This window comes from Phymastichus coffea, unplaced genomic scaffold, assembly GCF_024137745.1.
Source record: "Phymastichus coffea isolate CEN01 unplaced genomic scaffold, Cenicafe_Pcof_1.1 PCOF00126, whole genome shotgun sequence".
NCBI lineage: Eukaryota > Metazoa > Arthropoda > Insecta > Hymenoptera > Eulophidae > Phymastichus > Phymastichus coffea.
In genome coordinates, this window is record NW_026706937.1 from 344,830 (window position 1) to 365,171 (window position 20,342).

General features: G+C 38.2%; 2 protein-coding genes across 2 annotated transcripts; both read right to left on the reverse strand.

Moving 5' to 3' along the window:
* Nucleotides 1-956: 956 nt before the first annotated feature.
* On the reverse strand, nucleotides 957-2,357 carry LOC131671475 (uncharacterized). The gene has a single exon (XM_058947931.1). It carries the CDS (start codon nucleotides 2,355-2,357, stop codon nucleotides 957-959), a length of 1,401 nt encoding a protein of 466 aa, XP_058803914.1.
* A 270-nt stretch (nucleotides 2,358-2,627) lies between these two features.
* LOC131671476 (uncharacterized) lies at nucleotides 2,628-6,239 on the reverse strand. Its single transcript, XM_058947932.1, has 2 exons — nucleotides 5,555-6,239; nucleotides 2,628-4,624 (listed from the first exon to the last, which is right to left on the reverse strand). The coding sequence occupies exons 1-2, from the start codon at nucleotides 6,237-6,239 to the stop codon at nucleotides 2,628-2,630; spliced, it is 2,682 nt and encodes an 893-aa protein (XP_058803915.1).
* Nucleotides 6,240-20,342: the final 14,103 nt, after the last annotated feature.

The following is a 20,342-nucleotide window of genomic DNA, read 5'->3' on the forward strand; positions in this document are numbered from 1 at the left end:
GTGATATCATACAAAGGTAATAGTAGACAAAGGAAAGGGTTCGTGGATTACTATCTGTAATCACCGCGTGGCAAGGGCCACTTATTTGTTTGTTATAAATAATAAACACTAGAGTTGCGCAATACGTTGTTTTGCGTCTTTGGTATTGTTAATCGTTGACGATTTTAATTATCACGATCACAAAATGAACCGGATTGCGTTGAATTTTCACGGATGCAAACGAAGGTAGAAATTCGCGATCGCCCTCTACGCAAAGGCTGCTCGAGCTATACTAACTACGTGCTCGCGGTTAAATTGGCGCGAACTATCTAAAAACCGCGAAAACATGCGCAGTTGGTGGCGCCATCTCCCGCAGTTCTCACTCAAGCTCGGCTCTCACGCTCACATATATACACACATGTGAGACGACGGAACATACTCCCGGCCGACGCTGCGAAATAGAAGTTAGACTTAACCTATGAAGCAGATTACGCTAATAATACAACGAAGTTATAGATAAATACAGAGGATTCTTAATTCAAAAATGACTAACGCAATTACATAACGATAACATATTTACAACTTAAGTTAGTTAGCAACTAGAATCTTTGGTTACTTGCGAACGGACTAGACAAGTAGCGACAAACAATTTCCGTTGGAGAGATTGTTTGATTGATTAGGTGAATCACATATCGGGATTAAGCCAGATTGAGCAAGGATAATGTCTTTATGACAAACGCACAGCTACCCTAAATACAATAATTGCACGATAGGATTCGAAGTCTCAACTTCCCCAGGATCCAATGTACCGGATTGGATATCACGAACCAGAAGTTACCCTTCTGGCCTTCTGGCTATAGAACTCTCTGAGTTCTACCATTCTCGGACCAGGCTTCATCGCTCTTCCAGAATACGCCGTAGCTCGACTCGATTATGGCAAGTCAAAGCGCGCACATCTGGGGCGTTCCTTTCATCGATCATACCCCCTGAAGTTGTTGAGACTTTGAAAGAGGCGGATCATCTTGAACCACCGGCAACACGCAGAGTCGAGTGATATTGCGTTTATATACGCCTGAGGAAGTCTTCACAGACGCAACCCGAGCGATGCTGTCACTCCCAGGAAAGACTTCGAGGACCACTCCCAGTGGCCATTTTGCGCAATGTGAGAGATCGTCCATGAGAAGGACGATCATTCCAGGTTGGAGTGTCGAGTTGGAGGTTTGCCATTTTTGCCGAATCTGAAGTTCGTGTAAATACTCCTTATGCCATTTGTTCCAGAAGTTCTGACGGGCCTTGATCATGAACTTGGAGGTGGAAAGACGATTATCTGGAACTGATAAAAGAGATTTTTCGGGTAAGACATTTATAGGTCTACCGATCAAAAGGTGAGCTGGAGTGACTGCTAAAGGATCATTCGGATCGGCGGAGAGAACACAAAGAGGTCGCGAGTTTAAGATCGCTTCAATTTTTATCAGAAAGGTTTCTAGTTGCTCATAAGTGAGCTGTTGATTTAGGACGCCCTTCAAATGATGTTTGAAGCTCTTAACGGCCGCTTCCCAAAGACCCCCATAATGTGGTGATAAAGGAGGGTTGAAATGCCACTCCACACGTTTCGCAATCCCATTTTCTCCAACTTGTTTGCGGAATTCCGGGCTTTCGAACAAATCGTAGAGTTCTTGAAGTTCACGATTTGCTCCCACAAAGTTGGTACCGTTGTCAGAATACATGTGACTAGGGAGACCTCGACGACATGTAAAACGATCAAAGGCATCTAAGAAACCTTGAGCGGATAAATCGAGCGCTAGTTCGATGTGAACGGCCTTTGATGCTAAGCATACGAAAACACAGCCATACACCTTGAGGAAGGACTTGTTACGATGAGCTTTCTCCTTGATGAGAAGTGGACCAAAGAAATCGACCCCTGTTCGATCAAAAGCAGGAGATTCTGAAACTCGAGGCTCCGGCAAATTTCCCATTTGCGCATGAGCTATCGGTGGTTTTTGACGAATGCAATCTACGCAACGTCGAATGACTCTTCTAACTTGATTTTTTCCATTCAAGATAAAAAATTTATTGCGAACAGCATAGAGAGTGGTTGAAATACCAGCGTGAAGATTGGAAAGGTGAGTCTGACGAATGATCAAGTCTGTAATATGATGGTTCTGAGGCAAAAGAATCGGATGCCTTTGATTGTATGGAAGCTGAGACTTGTTCAAACGTCCACCCACACGGATAACCTTATCGTCTCCTATGAAGGGAGCCAAGTTATCGAAACTAGTTCCCCGTTTGAAGGAATTAGAAGTTTGAGACAATTTACGAAGCTCATTGGGAAACCTTTCTTGTTGCATCGACTTAACGATGCTAATTTCGGAAGCCATAACTTCCGAAGGAAGAAGGGGACGAACTAACTGAAGAATTTTTTTTATTCTGATTGAAGATTCTTCTACGTCGGGAAACAATTGAGTTGTCTTACCTTGATCACGAGACCTTTGTCTCCATCGAAGAACATATGCTATTACTCTAGTCAATCGACCGTAGACGGAGAAACGTGAATAGATTTCGCTGAATGATGAATTTGATGTTGTCAACAGACACACTCCTTTCTTAAGACCAGGAAGCTCTTTAGGAGAAGTTTCAACGGATTTGGGCTATTCTTGTGAAGGCAGAGAAAGCCAAGATGGTCCTGAAGTCCAAAGTGAGTTATCTAGAAAGTCGGCTGGTAGTTGTCCTCTAGAAAGGGCGTCTGCAGGGTTGTCCTCTGAACGGACGTGTCTCCAGGAAACTTGTTCACCTAACGTTTGAATATCAGCAACCTTGTTGGATTCGAAAACTCTGAGGAGATGAGGAGCCCTTTTCAACCACGCGAGAACAATAGTGGAATCAGACCAGAATATTGTTTGATCAATTGGAAAATCGAATTGAGACTTAGCATCGACGTAAAGTTTTTTGAGAACCGAAGCAGCGCACAATTCCAATCGAGGGATTGTCACGCCGCTCAAGGAAGCGACTCGAGATTTACTACAAACTAAGCGAATTATCACGTTCTTTGAGGAGTCTACAGATTTCAAGAACAAGCAGGCACCATAACCGTAGTTGCAGGCATCACAGAAGCCATGAAGTTCAATCCTAGTTGGATTTGGAATTAAAAATTGACGAGGAAACGAGACCTGTTTCAGAGATGATGATTGAAGAACGAAGGATTTCCATTTGGTATGGATATCTTGAGGAAGCGATTCGTCCCAGCCAACCTTGGCCTTCCAGCAATCCTGAATCAAGGTTTTGGCAAACAATACGACTGGTCCTAATAAACCTAAAGGGTCAAATATCTTTGAGATTTCAGACAAAAGCTGTCTTTTGGTTGAAGTAGCTTGAAGGTCGATACAACTCACAGAATATTGCAGGATGTCCCTTTGAGAATCCCACACGATACCCAAAGTTTTCTGAATGGGATCTTCTCTGACAACACAGTCAAGATCGAACACCTTCTTGTCAATGGTATTCAAAGCAGATAGATGATTTGAAGCCCATTTTCGAATGATGAAACCTCCTCTACGCAACAAAGCTATCATTTCATCAAGAATTGCCAAAAGTTCTTCAAGAGTATTTGAACCAGAAATAAAGTCGTCTACATAAAAGTCACGAAAGAGTAATTTACTAGCTCTTGGAAAATCTCTGGCCTCGTCACGAGCAAGTTGTTGAATGGTGCGAATTGCAAGGAATGGAGCTGCAGCTACCCCAAAGGTAACTGTATTGAGTTGGAAAGTCTTGACCTCTCCTTCATGATACCAGAGAATCCTTTGGTATTTTCGATCATCGGGATGAATTAAAATCTGACGATACATCTTTTCGATGTCGGCAGTGATCACAAAGGAGTGAGTACGAAAACGAAGAACTTGTTCGAAAATAGTGTTTTGTATAGTTGGGCCTACCATGAGCGTATCATTGAGAGAAATGCCCGTAGAAGTTTTAAAAGAGGCGTCGAAAACAACTCTAACTTTAGTAGTCTCACTAGATTCCTTTACGACTGCATGATGGGGTAGAAAATAACCATCTTGGTTATCCTCACAAAGAGTCATGTGACCCAGAGAAATATACTCATCCATCACCTTGGAATACTCAACCTTCAGTGACGGATTCTTAGCAAATTTTGCTTGGAGGGAATCGAAACGTTTGAGAGCTTGAGACTTAGAATTACCTAAATCAAATTTGGAGTCTCTGAATGGGAGACGAACGATATAACGACCAGAAGAATCACGTTGGGTGTGAGTAATATAATGTTGTTCACATGCAACCTCATCACGAGATTTATTGGGCTCATGATCAAGATCTTCGATCAGCCAAAAACGTTCGATGAGCTTATCTAACTTAACCATGTGACAAGACGCAGAACTATAAGATGACTGGTCAATGCTCCCACCAGCTACAATCCATCCTAAACTTGTCTTTTGCAAAATGATCTCGGAATTTTCCCGTTGGAGTTTAATCTGACCAACGGCTAAAACTGATAAGGTGACACCGGATGATAGCAAAACATCAATGGACTTAGGTAAATGAAACTGAGGATCTGCTAGTTTTATGTTTTTGGGGATGTCGAAGAACTCACGTGGAAAAACGTCGTTAGGCACGGCTTCGGCAATCTTTGGAACTATTAAAAGTTGAATTTGTTGAATATAACGTATTTAGAGTGGATACTAGCTTGAATGTACCTTTGTGAAACAGTGCATAAACCATCAACTGCTCCAATGCTGACTGAACAGGGAAACTCAGACAAACGCAAAGATTTTGCAAAATTTTCGGTAATTAAATTTACAGTTGAACAAGAATCTAATAAAGCGCGTGCCACGACAAGATTACCACGATTGTTTTTGACCTTGACGACAGCTGTAGTCATCAATTGTGACTCTGAAGGAAAAACCACTGAAGCAAGTGTGCGTTGAACTAGTCAACTCGAATTATCGGTGGGAGTGGAGGATTTATTTCCATTTGGTTTGGACATACTAGTATTATGGAGAAGAGTGTGGTGCCTCTTGCCGCACTCTTTACAAGTTTTCGTGCTACCGCACGGGAATTTATGGGCCCAGAGACAATTGAAACAAAGCTTGTTATTCTTTGCGAAATCCCAGCGTAATTGAACGTCGAGAGATTTGAAAGATTCGCATTTGAAAAGTTGGTGCGAACCTTTACATTTGGGACACACCAGAGGAGTCCGAGCCGTTGATGTTGACGAAGTCGACGGCTGAGAGAGCGTGGTGGCGAAAGAAGTGGCAGTGGTTTTGGAGCTCTTTGAAGCTCGTTGAGGATTAGAAGCAGCGGGACGCTTTTTCGAGTTAGATTGATAATCATTGGATTCATCAAAGGCTTCTTGCTTGAAAATGGCTCTCTGGATGAATTTGAACAAAGAGTCCAACGATGGTAACTCATTGACATCTAACTTGTCATTCCAACGACCATAAAGATAAGGAGGGAGGCGTCTTTCAATACAACGAACCACCAGATCCTCGCCATAATTTACATCGAGGCGTTTGAGGACGTTAATATGTTGCCGAGCCGAATCGTACAATTCAGAAAGAGTGACCTCCTTTTGGTCCTTGTGCTTTCCGACTTGGAAGATCAAGCACGGCATTCAGATGCCGAGTGGCTACGATACGCTTGTGATCGTAAAAGTCGAGGAGAGCTCGCCACGCATTGAGATAATCTTCCGCATTCATCTCATACTCATCGATCTTAGCGCGGGCGCTGCCTATCACGCTCGTGAATAGGTAATGAGCCTTAGCATCATTGGAGAGTGCATTTTGATTGTGAACAAGAGCGGTAAATTGGCTCTTGAAAGAAGCCCACTTCGCGCGAGAACCGTCAAACTTTTCGAGATCAATCTCTGGAAGTCTCGCTCGTAATTGTTGTTCGCTTACAGTGATATTTGTGGCAGTCATAGTAGAATTAGCTAACGGGTTGGGTAACGGTCGTGGTTGGTGAGCGTCGTTGTACAGTTTGGTTACAATAGTAGCAGTGTCATAGTATCGAGTGGTCAGATTGTCAAATGAGGTTATGAGTTCATTTTCTGGGTCAATGTTAATCAGTTCGTCGATGAGATTCACCAGTTCGGTTTTTTTTGTCATCAAGTCAGTGAGTCGTAGATTGGCGTTAATAGCGTCTGGGTCAACAGTAACGTAAGCCGCTAGAGCATTCACTCCCCTTTCAAAGGTTTGGTATTTCGCTGCGATGAATTTCGCTCTAGCGATTTGAGGTGCGGCCGGAGCCATGACGAGAGATTTTTAATTTCTTTTAATGGCCGAAAGAAATAAATTACCGTCTCGAAAAACAACGAGTTATCGACAGGTGAACACGAGATTTAAGTAATTAACGAATAAATGAATTTCAGAAGGCGCGTTGATTCTTAGAAACTATGATTAAGTTAAAGGAATGGAATGATTAAAATACATAGAAGATAAAAAAAAAAGGGAGAGAACAAGAGTCTTATCTTAATTGGGATCCTGTCCCTCGATGCAGAGACCACTGGGCGGCGAGGCTTCCTTGGATGGGAGTGACAGCTGGACGTTGATAAGATGATTGCGTCCTTATTCAACGTAATCGGCGACTAGTTGACAGTGTTCAGAGCTAGCGTATTCGCCAGTTTTTTAGTCCAATAAAACACAGCACGAACCGCACAGTTACGCAATGTTCGGTACGCATGCGCGTGTCAACTTATGTGTGGATGACGTCACTTCCTAACAAAGGATGAGGTTATGTTCGACCTCACAGGAGGCACCATGTTTTGTCTTGAAAGGTTCACCTCTGAAATGCCGTAAGTGGCATTCCAGCAAATTTTTATTGAAAAGAATTAAAAGGAAATGATTTTAATTAAACAACTCAATTTCGCGTGACCTGACCCTTAAATCTACAAATGAATCAACCTTTAAGATTTTGATTCAAAACTGGTCCCTGCGGTTTGTTAATGTAGCACTGGTAACAAATAAACAACACTATTTTTGTGGGAAAAAAGCCTTTCGGCATAAAAAAACCCAATTTATTAAAATGATACAGATTGGATAAATTCGGATGAATTTGAATGTAAGGATGATAGAGTGATGCCGCACATAGTGACACGCACAAAGGTCGCAATTATTTTCGCACGATACTATCACGTGTTCACATAAATTTTACGCGTGCGCGCGCGGATGGTTTTTGCACACACATTCACACACTAAATAAATGTTGCTGGTAATATCAATGGTATCACACAAAGATGATTATAGAGAGAGAAATGAAGTTAGCTTGATAGCGGTGATATCATACAAAATGAAAACAAGATTGACAAGACTTATGAGATTAGCTTGATATCGGTGATATCATACAAAGGTAATAGTAGACAAAGGAAAGGGTTCGTGGATTACTATCTGTAATCACCGCGTGGCAAGGGCCACTTATTTGTTTGTTATAAATAATAAACACTAGAGTTGCGCAATACGTTGTTTTGCGTCTTTGGTATTGTTAATCGTTGACGATTTTAATTATCACGATCACAAAATGAACCGGATTGCGTTGAATTTTCACGGATGCAAACGAAGGTAGAAATTCGCGATCGCCCTCTACGCAAAGGCTGCTCGAGCTATACTAACTACGTGCTCGCGGTTAAATTGGCGCGAACTATCTAAAAACCGCGAAAACATGCGCAGTTGGTGGCGCCATCTCCCGCAGTTCTCACTCAAGCTCGGCTCTCACGCTGACATATATACACACATGTGAGACGACGGAACATGCTCTAACTATCTTGAAAAAGACAGTTAGAGAAATACACACTCTACATTACACCACAAGATGTAGGATTTATCTTACTGTAGGGAAAACGACTAGTTCTAAAGAATCCAGAAAAAATGTAGCAATTAGATTCACGATTTTAACAACATTAACTGATTTTAGTATTACTGACGCCATATTGGATCCGCGATTTTGTAAAATTGAAAATGAACACTACTATTATACTCAGCGACGTCAAAGATATGGGTAATGAGTATACACTCACTGATTCGACGTTTATTTTGAAAATTTTAGATTTTCTTACTTTTCAATATTACCACGTCCGCCATTTTGGAAAAATTTTCCAGGAAAATTTGTAATGCGTAGGTTTATCAAAGAAATAATATTTTTAATATAAATCTAGATTTTCATTCTGGTTCTATAAATTTCGACAGCAATTCGTGAAGAGTCGAAAGTTTCACAATAAAAAAGTGACTTTAGGTTATTGTTATTATTATACATTTTCAATTATTTTTATGTTTTTTTCGGTAAAAACAATTCGACTATAAAATGGCGGCTTGGGAGAAAAAAGGTTAAAGCATGTCGCGTATACACACCTTTACGGAAATCGAACTAGTTTAAAGAAATTCCATCGTTGCATTTTTCTTTATTGACTCTCTCCATCTGGTTGAGAAACAATCTTTCCAATGTAGTAACTCTATTGAGTTCATCATTCCTAGTGGTATGTATAACGAAGGGTTTGTCGCAATGCCTGTTATAAATACCGACGTTCCCTTTTTAGATATAATAGTTCCACAAACCACCGTAAGATTTTTTTGCCTGGAACGTTTGCTACTTCTTTCTTGCTTAGTTTACCCATCAGTATCTCGTAAGAAAGCTCCAAGAGTTTCGGTTTATCGAATTAATGAGCTTTTAACTCTCATTCCTGCTCATCTATATTTTTATCCGCAAGGTTCTTCTGGTTTGTTTATAGACCTTTTATGCTTCTACTGCATTTTTCTGGTTGAATCTCCTTTCTCGATAATGTACCCAGCACCGCTTATAGCACTATCTTCTTAGTTCAGTCAATTTATCATTCCATCAGTAAGTTTTTATGGTATTTTAAATGTCTGCGTGGCATATATGCATTACCATGCTTCTAATATGGTCTGTATACCGGTCTCTGTAACATATTCTGCTATTCAAGACTCGTTAATTTAAACTCATTGGCTTATTGACACGTTGATTCTTTATGTTGACGTGAAATTAAAACTGAACGTAAAATTACCAAGTATTAATGTGAAATTATGAAGATATAATGTTTTATATCATTATTATTTTTATTGTTTTTTTATTCAATAAAAATCAATTATTTAGAACCAGCACATATTCAAGGAGAAGCTAACTACCAACGGATTGACAACGTTTTTTTCAATTGTATATTGAAAATTCATAAGTTTAAAGATTATAGAAATATTTCAAGCTGCCGAAATATTCAACGCAGTCGACCAAAGAATAGTTTTTATAACCGATCATATATCTTTCTATGACAAATATAATAGTGGGTATAAAAATTCCATGAAAATATATGTTCTATTATCGTTTTCAAAGATTTTTCACATGTTCAATGTTATACAAAATGAGTTGAGTTATAAAATACATAATAGGTTGGCTAAAATTTTCATAAAAAATAAAAATAACACTAGATATTTTACATAGTTGCAAATTATTTTACTTCTACAGTATTCGCAAGATTTTAGTTTTAGTCAATGTACAAGCTTATTTCAAAAATGAAAATGTCGTTTATTAAATTGAATGATTTATTTTCTTATGAGTGAATAGATAGTGCAACACACATACAACTACGATTTTTCAAATGACTCACATTCACGATTGATTGCCTTTTGAGCATGCTTATTTAAGCAACACTTAATTACACTACGTTTATTATGTTCAGTTTACATTTAATTGCATAAAAATTTACATGATTCGTTCAAAAAAATCTGTAATCAAACTCACCGTTTGTTAGTGCAATAAGTGCAAGTGCCATAGAAACGAGCAAAAACGCTTTCATGATTATAATTTTATCTGCTACTACAAAGATCGTCTATACAAATAAAACTGAGACAGTTAAACGCTTTACTTGCTGTAAAACATGTTCTTATATATAATTTACTCGTTAAATTATAAACGGACAGTCAACACTTTTTTGAACGCGGCAAACCGAACACGCAATTATCGAAAGAGAAAACATAACTTGAAAGTGCAATTTTTATCTGGCTACTAATTCCAAGAGATAATTAGCTTCCGTTAAAATTCTCACAAGCTCCGGCTCGCATAAAATAGACACCTAGAAATTCTAATAAATTGTTTCAATCAGTATCGAAAAGTACGGTTTCAAACAAGAGCTGACACTGATCGCAGGCGCGACATAAAATCCCAAAGAACCCCTAGAAATAAAAAAACAGAAGAGAAAGCGAGGGTCAATTCGATCAGTGAAATAGCTACAGGCATCCGCCTCGTTATTTCAATAGAGCGTGCGCGGCTAGCGGAGCTTTGGTCGGAATCGTCATTGTCGCTGACCAAGTGGAAGTCGCTTGCTGCCGGAGGCGATTCCCGAGTTCCTAGTCATTTCCATTCAGCCCCTGCGAAGTGCCATCATTTCCCGAGGGAGCACACGCGCGTAGCGTCTCCAGCACGCAGGCAGCTGCGACACGCGACGCAACGCGCATATCCTATTCCCTTCGAGTCGTCTTGTAGCTTGTCCTTGATAATGAACCGTCTTCCAAGGTTCCGATCGACAGAATCGATTCGTACCACCTATAAAATGCAGTGTACAGCCAAGGTTCCCTATCAACAGCTTCGGCTGATAATTTTTAAAATTATTTTTTCAAACTATGTTTTTTCCCGTAATCTTGGAGCTACGTCAACACTCATACTCAATTGATGAACGTGGGCAATGCCATCAACGCGTTCGACGCACAACAGCGTATTATTCATGATGCTATGTAGTTCTACGTCAAGGCTCGTAGATTCGAGAAGAGGGAAAAGGAACAAGAGAAAGAGAAGCCTTAGCTGCCATAACTATCTCCATAGGAAATGTAATCGACAGAGAGAGAGAGAGAGAGAGAGAGAGAGAGAGAGAGAGAGAGAGAGAGAGAGAGAGAGAGTAAAAGTTCATCAGCCGTGGTCCGCGGGCTGGAACTAACTACTAATGCCGTGCAATTTTTTCCGTGATTTTACGTTCGCGAGTTATGGGCTCGTGCGCATTTGCATGGAAATGGGGTCGCGGAATCGAGCGTGTGCAAAATTCGCGTTTAAACAGCGTCAACTTCTTTCCTGCATATCACTTTATTTTTTTCCTTCTCTCTCTCTCTCTTCTCTCTCTCTCTCTCTCTCTCTCTCTCCTGTATCGTAATTTTATGTTGGGAATTTTTTCATTCACCAACTTTATAGCATAATTCACTGTTTTCAGCATTCGTACTTTTATGTTACAATAAAAATAAAATAAGTTATGATTTATTATCTTTCTCGCTAATAATGTTAGTCTGATAATATTATAAAATCTTTAAAATATTAGCTATCGATAAATATTTTTATGAAAATCTGTTTCATCAACTTTAATTATTATTGTAATTATTGAGTTTACATTTGGAATACCTAATGACTCACTGCAATATGGATTTTCGTTATTTAGGTAACACTTATTATATCGATAACCTGATAATAAAAATACCTTCGGATGTTTATAATATCTTAGAATTGTACATTACCGATTTAAGCGATCTACATTGCAAGTACTTGAACGAAATAAAAAGTCATATTTTATTCATTCAAATGTAAACTTGATGTAATTTTATGAAAGCTTTCAAAGTCTTGTGAATTCAAATAGTTATAAATTATGTGTAGACTACATCCGTGCTATCCACTTGATTTTATCAGCCATCTACAATAGTCAGTATAAAATCAATCCGTATCCCAATCGAAAATCTAGCTGCTCGGAAACGCCTTCATCACCCTCGTCCACGGACCTTTAAAGCTTCAATATACCGGTATGCCTTTAACGTGCGAGCCTGACGTTAAATCGACAGGCCTCGTGTCGGTGGCGACGTCAGCGGCTTCGATCAGGTTATTCTCATGGGACTTGTACCTCCTTGCCCAAAGAACAGAACCGCGTACAGTCTGATTTTGCAGAAAACGCACGTACGCCCCGGGGACCAGTTTTAAAATTCAGCCATACCCTCCGAATGTGAGAGCTTTTACGCGCCACTCATATCAATATCGTCGTCGAGCTTCACCGAACTGATTACCTGAACTTGTAGTAGCTATATACTTGGACAGCTTTTTTTCTCTAATGTTACAAAATTAGTTTTTATATGCTTAACTGAAACCATCATTATTTGATTTTAGTAAGTCTAGAACTTCTTATTTTCTTTAAAATTTGAATAAAGACATTGGCATAACAATAATGAATGTAGCAAAGATTTTTTCTAGCTTATTTTATCTTCCATGATAAAATCTGAAAACATTCTATTTCTTATAGTCGATACATTTTGATATTCAAAATATTTATATGGATACATAAGTAGGTCTACTAATGTCGAGTAAGAATCTATGATACCTTGGTTATACTAATCATGCTATGTTCATCTTCGCGCGCACTCGCGTTCAGTTAACAGTCTACAAAGCACTGATATACTGAATTCTTGAGAATCCAAGTTTATTGCTTATATTATTAGTAAAATCTTAATTAATATTTATAATTCAGATTGATACTGTATACTATATAATTAATGATACAACTCAATCATTTTTTATCATTTTTTTCACTTTTACACATTATAAAATGGATGGAAAATTAATTATATTATTTTGTATCACAAATAGCTTCATCGAAACAATCACCTACTGCCTTACTCCTTGTACTATTATCAAACATATTTCTATTTCGATTTATTAATAGATCTGCAACGTAAAAAATAAGTGTATGAAATGATGAGAGTAAGTGTAACAAGAGCTCACAAAAGATTTCATTGTTCTTTTTAGACCCTTATTCGCTTTTTATTATCGATTCATATTTTGGTAATTATTACTATTTTTTCCTCGTTCATCTCTTTCAAATTTCTGTACTTAGTAAAACAATTAAATTATTTATAATAATTTTATTTACCCTCGATATAAATAATCAAAATACATCTGAAATATAAGTACTTCTGCAAATTGAATTATATTTTATTAAAATTCATCTCAGGTTAAATAATTATCCATTATTAAAATACATTTTTTAAATCAATGTAATTTAATGCAATGTATCTATTACGATGTGGAAACCTTATATATATATAGGATCTCCTACTTTTGGAACACATATACAAAAAGTAATTTTAAGTCATAGCGTAATAAATTGGGAACGTTACTCTTATAAGTTTATTTTCTAAATGATAAAATTTGATTTTTAAAATAATTTAAAAAATACATAATGAATGTTGACTTATCATAATGTATTGAATATATAGGGAAATGATTGGATACCGCAGATCCTCAGAATCATTCTATTTAAAATGAATATTATAATTAAATACGTTTGTGCCAAAAATACAGATTTTTAATAAAATCATTATTAGAAAAATTTAACTAATAATTAGGGATTATATCTTCTATAAGATTTGTTTAAATTGATGTTATAATTATAATTAGCAGTATTTACGTACTGAATTTCCTTTCATTATCTAGAAATATAGATATAGTCTTCGTTTTATCAAATAAAAATTCAACTTACTACTAACGAGATTGCTTGAAGGTGATTAGTTTTGTAACCAAAATAATTTTCTTTATATACTTCTGAAGTGCTGTTTGCATCCGTGTTCAAAAACATGTGTTTCATTGCAGTATTCACCCTCGATATATTGGCCTCGTTTCTTAAGCTTCTTCATTAAAAATAAAATAAAAAAGCTACAAATGATCAACTTATATATCTTATAGGGTTAATAAAACGGAATGGCACCTCCAAAAAGTTGATTAGAAAGCGATGCAATAATTGTTTTTACATCTCCCCTACACACACGCACACACGTTTTATTTTTACGTATAAAAATGGATGAGGGCTTTTTACTATGGACTTGTTGGACCTATTCTTTACTTTTACTAATGCAATATATGAAGCAATGAAATTTTTATATATATTTATAGCCAAATCATTTATGAATAAAGAAGTGAATAAATGAATATATGAAAATAAAGTCAATATATAAAGGTGTTATATTTCCAATCCATTTGAGTAAAATGTCGCCGTCTGTTATAAATCTTGAGAAATCTGAATGAGAACTATTGACTTATCGATCTAATAATGAAACAAATTGTTGAGTTTTTTTACTTATAATTTTGATTATAGAATAATTTACTGGATATAATGATAATTGTGCATATAAACACGGAATGTCTAACGATTTGAACATGTATGAAAGCCTTACTGACAAAAAAATTCCACGTCAGCATCTGTTAAAGATGTTTGTGTAACATTTGATAGAAATTGAAGGGCGGAGGAAGAGAGAACAACAGCATGCAAATCGAGGGAAATCCGTTTATCGCCTCGCCAAATAACCGATAGGCCTCTGTCCTCGATTCTCCCCAAACATAGATAGATAGAGAGAGAGAGAGAGTGAGAGAGAGAGAAGGAGAGGAAGGGGAGAAGAAGGAGGAAGTGAGAGACTGCCTCGAATGCCTCAAATATTTATCTTGCCGCCTCGCGCTTGCGACCTTTTTATTCTCTTTCTTACGTCGGTGGTGGCGGCATGTCGCGACGCGCCTGCTTCCGGCGTAGCAGCCGCCTTTCCCGAACTCGTGTCAATTCTGACGCCTATCGACGTATGACAAATACCTCTCTCTCTCTCTCTCTCTCTCTCTCTCTCTCTCTCTCTCTCTCTCTCTCTCTCTCTCTCTCTCTCTTTCTGTCTCTCTTTATGTTTGGGGCGCGACTTGTCACTGGGGACGTCTTTACTTTGTCAGATCAAGGGATGGCGACGCGTTGACGCGGAGATGTTCCGATGGGTATCGCTATGCCAATCTTACAAGTTTTTTAATTTAACTTCTCGATATTTTTCCTTTCCTACCTGTATCCAGAATTCCTTCTCTTCCCATTTGAGAAATAAAGCTGCATACAAGAATTTTGTCCGCCCATGATGCACAATTACTTTTAATTGCGACTAACGTAACGCAGCTCCTACACCATCATTAAGTGGATGAATTCTGTCATCAAAAGAAACTTCAAACCCCGCCAAAGAAGACTTGCTAGAGAATGTTCCAGACAGTTCAACAACACGCAGCCTGCAACCAATTTATTTTCACCTAGTCTTCGTAATTGTAAAACTTAGATAGGTGGTTACGTACTACTTGATTGCTGTGGAATACGCTTGTGGTTTTGTAAAGCCGCATTTCGTATTTTCGCTCAGAATGCCTATTTACAACGGCTTGCTCGTACGCAGGGAAGACTCAACAGTTTTCTATCGTATGTCGGAATTTTGAGCATCAATCTTGAATAAAAATTACGTCGTTATTTTAAGTGTCGGGAAAACTGATATCACCTGCGACACGTCCCACCGTATCATAAAAAGAGAAAAAGAATAGAATCCGACACTAATCTCAGCTAATGTACTCAGGTAGCTTAGACGCCACGTGCCGTTTCTGTTAATCTCCGATTGAACCGAATCAGAAACTCGAAGCCTTGAGTCGTATGAACTGCAAGTAACGTTTCACAGTTAAATCGTCTGAACTCTAAGTATCGCGTTGCTTCTGTGAATCGTTAAAGTGCCTTTCGTGCTTTTACTGATTCGTCTTCTTGCCCGTAGCCGTACCAGTCGGCGATCTGGACGAACCTTAAGAAAACTTCGTAAGAATGAGCGCGTTGCTCTTTCCGCGCGAGCCACCGCCACCCCAAGTTTCCATATTCCGCGACAACGGTGCTCGCTTGCAGTAGCTTGTTCCTTGAATAACCGCCCTGAAGCAAGGGATGTTCTTGTATTCAGGACGTTGGAGCGCTTAGACGTGCTTAGCGTTGTGGTTTTCTCTCTACTTTTGTATGTTTTTGTTTTTTAATTCGAGTCACTTTACTATCTTGTTCGTTGCATAAAATCTCATCTGTAAATTTCTCTTAATCAATGTGCTGTAATTCCCAGACCATGCAACGATTATGTCCAATCTTTCCCATCCGACTAAGCTCACGCATAATGGTAGCCCCTCCATTCATATCCCTTTATAAAACCTCGATATGACCATTTTACAATTATAGTAGGAAAAGTATATAAATTACGTAGTTTTAAATAAGAAGAGAATTATTACGTCAAAATGCGTTTCCAGCAACATTTTTATAACTTGATAAAAAAATATGATGCACACTGGATTTCACTGAACTGAATGTCGAGCTATTTAATGTGCTGAATTAGCTATTTATTAAAGTGAATTAGCCGATAAAACTAAACAAACAATCAAGCTATACATAATGCAAGATCAATGTATTATACATAGCTACAGTAAAGAATATATTTGAAGGATAATCAAAATATTTTGTCAATACCCACAATTCAAATAAATGGATCCGACATTGCATCCATATAAATGTCGCATTACAGACAGTTATTCCATCCTCGGCAAAAAATGTATGATTTGCAGCCTCCCTATGCGGAGTAATCCAAGCATAGGAGCAAATCATCTCCAACAAAGGAGAGAAGGAGATCCGCAGGCATTTTTTATATGCAACATAACTCGAACAAAACTGATATATCCATTAGGGGTGTATGTACGCGCGCGAGGACCTTGCCCGCTGGGGACGATATTCGTAACGCGTGTGTCCATTCGTATATATACTACTTGAACGCATATCGTTTATGAAGGCGCTAGGCAATGGTCCGCTGGGACACACTTGACCGGAAATATACGCAGAACCCATAAAAAAGACTTATGCCTTTATCGCGATTGTGTTCGGCCTCTGCTCGTGAACGTATGTACAGCGTATATTGGTGTACGCGCAAAGTCGTACGGCTTAGCATCGTAAAAACTCATGGTAAAAAAAAAAGCGCCAGTTCGCCATCGATTCTAACGGACGTGCGCCGCGCGAAGATGCGTGCGCGCGAGCGAGGCGAGGGGTGCTTGATAAACACGAAAAACAACGTCGTTGGAACGCGCTAGTCATCGTCGGCTGCTTTGATTAAGCTCTTTTCTTCTTTCTGCTCTCTTTCTAATGTCACTGGGCATCGATATTTCTATTTTATGGTATCAAATTAATGCGCGCGTTCTTTCAGTTCCAGAAGATTGCTTCTCATCGTAATTTTCCTTTTATAGCTTGTTATGCATTCTACATTAAAATCACTTACTTTTCTGCTGTAGCAAATGAGAAAAAGCGCCATCAATCAAGGCTTGGCACAGTCAATGCTGATTAATTCTATTATTCTTTTTAAATCAAGCAATTGAACGTAGTTGTGAAAAAAAAACAACAAACTCTTTCAATCAACGATTAAAACAGGCTATATTTCGCGTAAATGAGAAAAACGGTGTTCAGTCAACTAGCTGAATACATCGTTTACTCTTATCGTGTGTTATTTCTTTTTTAAGATGTATTTTCAAACAGTCATCTAGATCACTTTTTTTAATCGACAAAATAAATAAACGCGTAAAAACTGCAATTTAAAAATGAGTAAAACATGCTAGAAACACCACTCCAAATATTTAAATTTGTATCCTTCGGCTGCATTCACTCCCATACGACTTGCAAATAAGAAAATCAAAGGAAAAGAACCCTATACGTCGTAATATACATTTTTTTTCTTCGGCAGAGAGCTTGGATTTCTCGCAGGGTGCGACCAAGACATTGTTCAACCTCGGTCTCTTTACATGTACGCATATTCGCATGAATATTTGAAAAGCCCTTGAGCGTCCATGGTCTGCACATACCAAGCCAAACAGCAGCCGGTCGAGCCTCTCAGTCAAAAGCCCGCACTGCCTCTCGCTCGCTAGTCTCAGTATCGCTCAATTATTCAAGTCAGTCCCGAGGGACAGCTGCGAGAGAGACCTGTAGGTATGTACAACGTCTTCTTTCTAACTTTTGCTGCAGCCCTTGATGCGCATGGTTACAGCATCGTACGTGCTAATGATATGCACAGTGATTTTTTTTTTTTCACTAAGAACGCGAAACCCTTTGATTCTTTAATTTCAATAAACAGTAAAAGATGCACAAATGTTTGAATTGTTGGTAGAAACTTTTTTTCATTATTAAGCAAGCAAAGCATCTTGTTAATTCACACTTTCACTATAATGTAATTGTGTATTATCACTTTTTTGTTAACCCGCTTGAAAAATAAATGTAGTGGACAAAAACTTATATTATTGAAAATAACGAATAAAAATTTGAAGTTTATTATTACTCCCGCCAGTAATGTAAATTACGTACGAAAAAGTAGTTCTTCATAAAAATATTATGAACTTATTTGACGCAATAAATTAATAATTTCTTCCGGTGGAACTGATCTTACTTGAAACAGTACTTTGCTCAAGTCAATACACGTGCAGGATAAGATTTTCCTTACCCTTAAATGAAAAGGATAAAAATTCTTTTGCTTGGACAATATTTTTCAAACCATATTATACCGACCGACTCAGCGGGAGTTGAATACACTAGGCCATGATTTACCCATTCAAGGTCACGAATGCAATGGTTACAAAGACAGCAAATACCTTGGGTGGTAAGGCAGTTTCCTATATATTTAACGATCGATAGAGAGAAGGTCCGTTTCAAATTCACATGATAATATAGCTTTGGATATAACGGGATTCAATCGATGATTTAAAAAAAAATTATACAAAATTTTAGGAACTTAGCTTGATTTAATATATATTATCAGAACACTTAACAAAGTGTTTCCTAAATAAGTTTGAATTTCAGAAATTCGAAAAAAATCGTAGATTATTCTTTGATTGTGTATAATCTGACTAATTTGTAAATTCTCCAACAACTGTAAATAAAATATAGAATAATTCGATTTGTTAAAAATAAAATTACGTCCATTACATGAAAAAGAATTAAAATCATATATGCTATAATGGGCAAACGATAGAAAATATATATTAAGGCAAAGAAGAAAATAAGCTTGAATTTGAATTAACTTATCATAGTAGTAACGAATATTTGTAGCAAAAAAATTTGACGGTGGTACTTGACCATGACACAATTAGTTCGTGTTCTTACTCGCTGAAACAAGGAAGATACAAAGATCAATAAAAAGAAATGCTAATGACACTCGGCTAATGACTACCGTTGTATAAAATAATATAACGCAGCGGTAGCAGCAGCTGGTTCACCAAGTTGATTCTCATTCAAGCAGCATCCGCACCGACGACCCCTAGAGACACATCATTCGCGGAATCTGCTGGTTGCAGCTCGGTAGAGAGAAAGCGAGGAGATTCGGCGCGCCGTTTGGATTCCTGCACGCGTGTCTGTAGACGTATGAGACCGGAATACGACGATCGCGTTCGCGAGTGTGAGCTCCCTTATGCTTTCTTTTTTCTCCCTCGTACGCGATTACTTTCTTTTGCCCATGCTCGTCTTGCCCCCTGAAATTTAAATCTCATGCGATACACACGACGATCGCTCATTCATTGAAGCTTGCATTGCGTTTTTCAATTTGGCAAAGAACCAACTGTACCGTACCCTGCTGAAATTGCGCCAAAAAACTTGTTTTCTTAACACACACATTTATTTATTCATTTCTAATTTGCCAAAACTCGACAAGTTTTTTGAAAAGATTATACAAAAGATTTTATAATTGAAGATACGTTTGTAGTATCTAAAAAGGCCCTTGAATAAACGTATCTAGCGCAGTGCTATCCTTCAAGCCATTCTAGCCACTTGCACGCAAAAATATATCGGGACAGATGTGCATCCAGGACAAAGCTACTGTGAGATTATCGCGAAAACAAGCCGCACGAGAGAGGCGCGTGGCAGTGTTGCTTGTATACACGGAGCGACGGCCTCACCTTGGCGTGCGCCATGTGATGGGCAGATGCCCCGGTGGCGGGCGAAACGAGACGCTTAAAAATATACCCGCGATCGCCAGAAAGCCTCTGGATAGCAGGTGATGGCCGCTCGTGCGCGCGCGCCAGCCCAGCAGGTGGATCGGAAGTTTTTTTTTTTCATTTTCATTATGCGTGCTGCTGCGTAAATGTGCACGCGAAACTAATGCCAGGGGACCTTCGATAAGATTTCGAATAAGATCTCCATGTTTCAATCCACGCATTTTTTTTCATTCATATTTTTTGTGAAATATATACATGATTTACGTACATAATAATACATACTTTATCGCGGCTTGCATCTTTTTGTTTGTAATCATTATCTCTTCTAATTATATTTCTCTACTGTTATTTATTACTTTAATTGAATATTTTACATTGAACAGTTAGGATTCTAGTAGTAGTACATACCTATTACGCATGAAAAAATCATGCTGTTTGAAATGCACTACATATTCACTAATGAATAAAACTTGAAATTGCCTGGATTATTTCACAAAAAATCGATAACCTTTTACTTGTTTCAAGATGTATCAGAAAATTTATTCAAAGGATCAGTTAAAACTATAATT

What these genes read in the sequence shown, in the direction of transcription:
- LOC131671475 (XM_058947931.1), bottom strand. Translation starts at nt 2,357, where the DNA reads ATGGCTTCCGAAATTAGCATCGTTAAGTCGATGCAACAAGAAAGGTTT.
- LOC131671476 (XM_058947932.1), bottom strand. Translation starts at nt 6,239, where the DNA reads ATGGCTCCGGCCGCACCTCAAATCGCTAGAGCGAAATTCATCGCAGCG. An exon ending in AGCACAAGGACCAAAAGGAG is followed by an intron (nt 4,625 to 5,554) that starts GTCACTCTTTCT and finishes AACTTTTAATAG; the next exon opens with TTCCAAAGATTGCCGAAGCC.